The sequence below is a fragment of the Colobus angolensis genome, unplaced genomic scaffold, assembly GCF_000951035.1.
Source record: "Colobus angolensis palliatus isolate OR3802 unplaced genomic scaffold, Cang.pa_1.0 Scaffold25, whole genome shotgun sequence".
Classification (NCBI taxonomy): Eukaryota; Metazoa; Chordata; class Mammalia; order Primates; family Cercopithecidae; genus Colobus; species Colobus angolensis.
Genome location: NW_012115710.1, coordinates 172,794 through 176,395, shown reverse-complemented (window position 1 = coordinate 176,395; position 3,602 = coordinate 172,794). Strand labels below are relative to the sequence as shown.

Sequence of the window (3,602 nt, the reverse complement as noted above, 5' to 3'; positions counted from 1 at the left end):
TTTTGTATTTTTAGTAGAGACAAGGTTTCACCATGTTGGCCAGGCTGGTCTCGAACTCCTGACTTCATGATCCGCCCACCTCGGCCTCCCAAAGTGCTGGGATTACAAGCGTGAGCCACCGCACCCAGCCTGTTTTTTGTTTTTTTGGGTTTTTTTGAGACAGAGTTTCATGCTTGTTGCCCAGGCTAGAGTGCAATAGCATGATCTCAGCTCACCACAACCTCTGCTTCCCAGGTTCAAGCAATTTTCATGCCTCAGCCTCCCAAGTAGCTGGGATTGCAGTCATGTGCCACCACACCTGGCTAATTTTGTATTTTTAGTAGAGACAAGGTTTCTCCATGTTGGTCAGGCTGGTCTCGGACTCCTGAGCTCAGGTGATCCGCCTGCCTTGGCCTCCCAAAGTGCTGGGATTACAGGCACGAGCCACCACTCCCAGCCCTTTACCCAGTTACTTTTAATAATACTACTGACATACATGTGTATCAGTTTCGGAATGCTTTACACACAGCTATCCAACTGCATATTGTTTTGTTACAGTACTTCTATATTTGATTTTCTTTGATTTTCCAAGTATATCATCACATCATCTACAAATACTTGTTTTCATCTTCAAAACAGGAAATAATAGGACTAATTGTCGGGACCTTTTTCACGTTTGACTTTAAAACATATGTCTCCAAGGAATTCTCATGAAGTATTGTGCCAGAAACAGAATCTACATTTTAACAAGAGCCCTGGGTGATTCACATTTATTCTGCTGGATAATTTTTGTTTCTATCAGACGAGTTTTTGGTTGGTGGTTAGGTTTGTGTGTACTTGTGTCCCTCTGAAGGAAACCAACTGTGTTCTTTTTTCCCAGACCTGGAGTCAGCATATGAGAGTAAGGGTTTACCTACGGGAAAGAACATTCATGAAATAAGGGCTTCCAGAAGGAATTCAGATAGAAGAAGTAAATCCCTTGGCCGTAACTGGGTATGTGAAGGCACGCTCGAAAGACCGCAGCGCTCGAGAGGGAGGTATGTCAATCAAATGATCATCAATTATGTAAAAAGGCCTGCTACTAGAGAAGGTGCCCCTCCTAGACCACATCAGAGACATCATAAGGAGAATTCCTTTGAATGTAAGGAGTGTGGGAAGGCCTTTAGTCGTGGCTATCAGCTTAGTCAACATCAGAAAATCCATACTGGCGAGAAACCTTACGAATGTAAAGAGTGTAAGAAGGCCTTCCGTTGGGGCAATCAGCTCACTCAACATCAAAAAATTCATACGGGGGAGAAGCCGTACGAGTGTAAAGACTGTGGGAAGGCTTTTCGATGGGGCTCAAGCCTCGTCATTCATAAGAGAATTCATACTGGTGAAAAACCCTACGAATGTAAAGACTGTGGAAAGGCCTTTCGACGTGGTGATGAGCTCACCCAGCACCAGAGATTCCACACCGGGGAGAAGGACTATGAATGCAAAGACTGTGGGAAGACCTTCAGCCGTGTGTATAAACTGATTCAGCACAAGCGAATTCATAGTGGGGAGAAGCCTTACGAGTGTAAAGACTGTGGGAAGGCCTTTATTTGTGGTTCAAGCCTCATTCAGCATAAGAGAATTCACACAGGTGAGAAACCCTATGAATGTCAAGAGTGCGGGAAGGCCTTCACTCGAGTCAATTACCTCACTCAGCATCAGAAGATCCACACCGGTGAGAAGCCTCACGAATGTAAGGAATGTGGGAAGGCCTTTCGCTGGGGTTCGAGCCTCGTTAAGCACGAGAGGATACACACGGGCGAGAAGCCGTACAAATGCACAGAGTGTGGGAAGGCCTTCAACTGCGGCTACCACCTCACTCAGCACGAGAGAATCCACACGGGCGAGACCCCGTACAAATGCAAAGAGTGTGGGAAGGCTTTCATTTATGGGTCCAGCCTTGTGAAACACGAGAGAATTCATACCGGGGTGAAACCCTACGGGTGTACAGAATGTGGGAAGAGCTTTAGTCACGGCCATCAGCTTACACAACATCAGAAAACGCACAGTGGGTCGAAATCCTACGAATGTAAGGAATGCGGGAAGGCATGTACCCACCCGAACCATCTCCGAGAACATCAGAGGATCCACAACAGTTGAAGAGCCTCTTGAACACCGTAGCCCGCTCGTATCTGTGGTTTCGCTTTCCACAGTTGGTTATCTGCAGTCTACTGCAGTTCAAAAATATTCAGTGGAAAATTCCAGAAATAATAAATGCGTAAGTCGCAAATGGTGTGCCCTTCCGAGTAGCGTGATGAAATCTCTCTGTCCCGCTCCAACCGGCCAGGGCTGTGAATCGTCCCTTGGTCCAGCACAGTCACGCTGTCTACGCTACCCACCCTGCTCATCACTTAGTAGCCGTCTTGGTGATCAGACTGACTGTCATAGCATCACAGTGCTTGTGCTCAAGCAGTCCCTACTTTGCTTAACAGTGGCCCCAGAGAGCAAGAGTAGTGATGCCAGTGATTCGGATATGCCAAAGAGAAGCCACAAAGTGCTTCCTTTTAAGTGAAAATGGTGAAAGTTCTCAATAAGGAAAAAGAAAAAAATCATATACTGAGGTTGCTAAGATCTACATGACAATAAGATATTTTGGGAGAGAGAGATACCTACGTTCATGTAATTTTATTACAGTATATTGTTACAATTGTTCTATTTTGTTAGTTATTGTTGGTAATCTCTTACTGTGCCTAATTTATAAATCAAACTTTAGATACGTATGTACAGGAAAAAATGTAGTATATAGTATCGTATATATGTACAGGAAAAAAACAGAGTACTATCTGTGGCTTCAGGTATCCACTGGGGGTCTTGGAACGTATTCCCCTCAGGTGAGAGGGGACTGCTGTACAAAGAATGTAGGAAGCCCTCTAGACTATATCCATTCCTTCCTCAACACGAGGAAAAATCATGGTACAGTTTAACATAAGAAAGCCTTCACTGATCACTCTTTTTTTTTTCTTTTTTGAGACAGAGTCTCACTCTTGCCCAGGCTGGAGTGCACCACCACGCCTGGCTAATTTTTGTATTTTCAGTAGAGACAGGTTTCACCATGTTGTCCAGGCTGGTCTTGAACCCCTGACCTCAGGTGATCCACCTGCCTTGCCCTCCCAAAGTGCTAGGATTACAGGCGTGAGCCACTACATCCAGCCCACTGATCACTCTTCCGTTTACAGAATATCAGAAGTCATTCTAGAGGCAAATTTGAATTGTGGAAAAATCACTTTTTCTTAATGATTGTTTTTGGTGTAGACGTTTTTATTGTGTAGGTTGGTTTAATGAATACATAAAGACTACCAATACCATTCTGTCTTTATTCCGTGGCATCTGTGGAATAACCCTGCTAATGTAACATGTGAGAAAGCCTTTAGTCATGGCACCCACTCTATCAGTTGTCCTCACCATCCCCCACCCTCCTCCCTGTGAGACTACTGGGCCAAAGGCTCACTACCCCTGTGCGTTGTCCGGCACACAGACACTATTGTGCATTATTTGTACATAAGGATAGTCACATCTACCTGAGACGGCTATTGTGGAAATTAAATGTTTGGTACATGTAAAGTCTTTGAAAGTGTAACTGGAATATT

The 3,602-nt window shown here is 44.7% G+C and overlaps 1 protein-coding gene across 4 annotated transcripts in view; it reads left to right on the top strand.

Moving 5' to 3' along the window:
• ZNF331 (zinc finger protein 331) overlaps positions 1 to 2,546 on the top strand; it is a 38,828-nt gene extending 36,282 nt beyond the window's left edge. For all 4 annotated transcript variants that reach the window (XM_011946141.1, XM_011946143.1, XM_011946144.1 and 1 more), the window contains one exon: positions 860 to 2,546. In XM_011946141.1, coding sequence (XP_011801531.1) covers positions 860 to 2,115 — 1,256 coding nt within the window. In that variant the 3' untranslated portion in view covers positions 2,116 to 2,546. The remainder of the gene's footprint in view (positions 1 to 859) is intronic.
• The last annotated feature ends 1,056 nt before the right edge of the window (positions 2,547 to 3,602 follow it).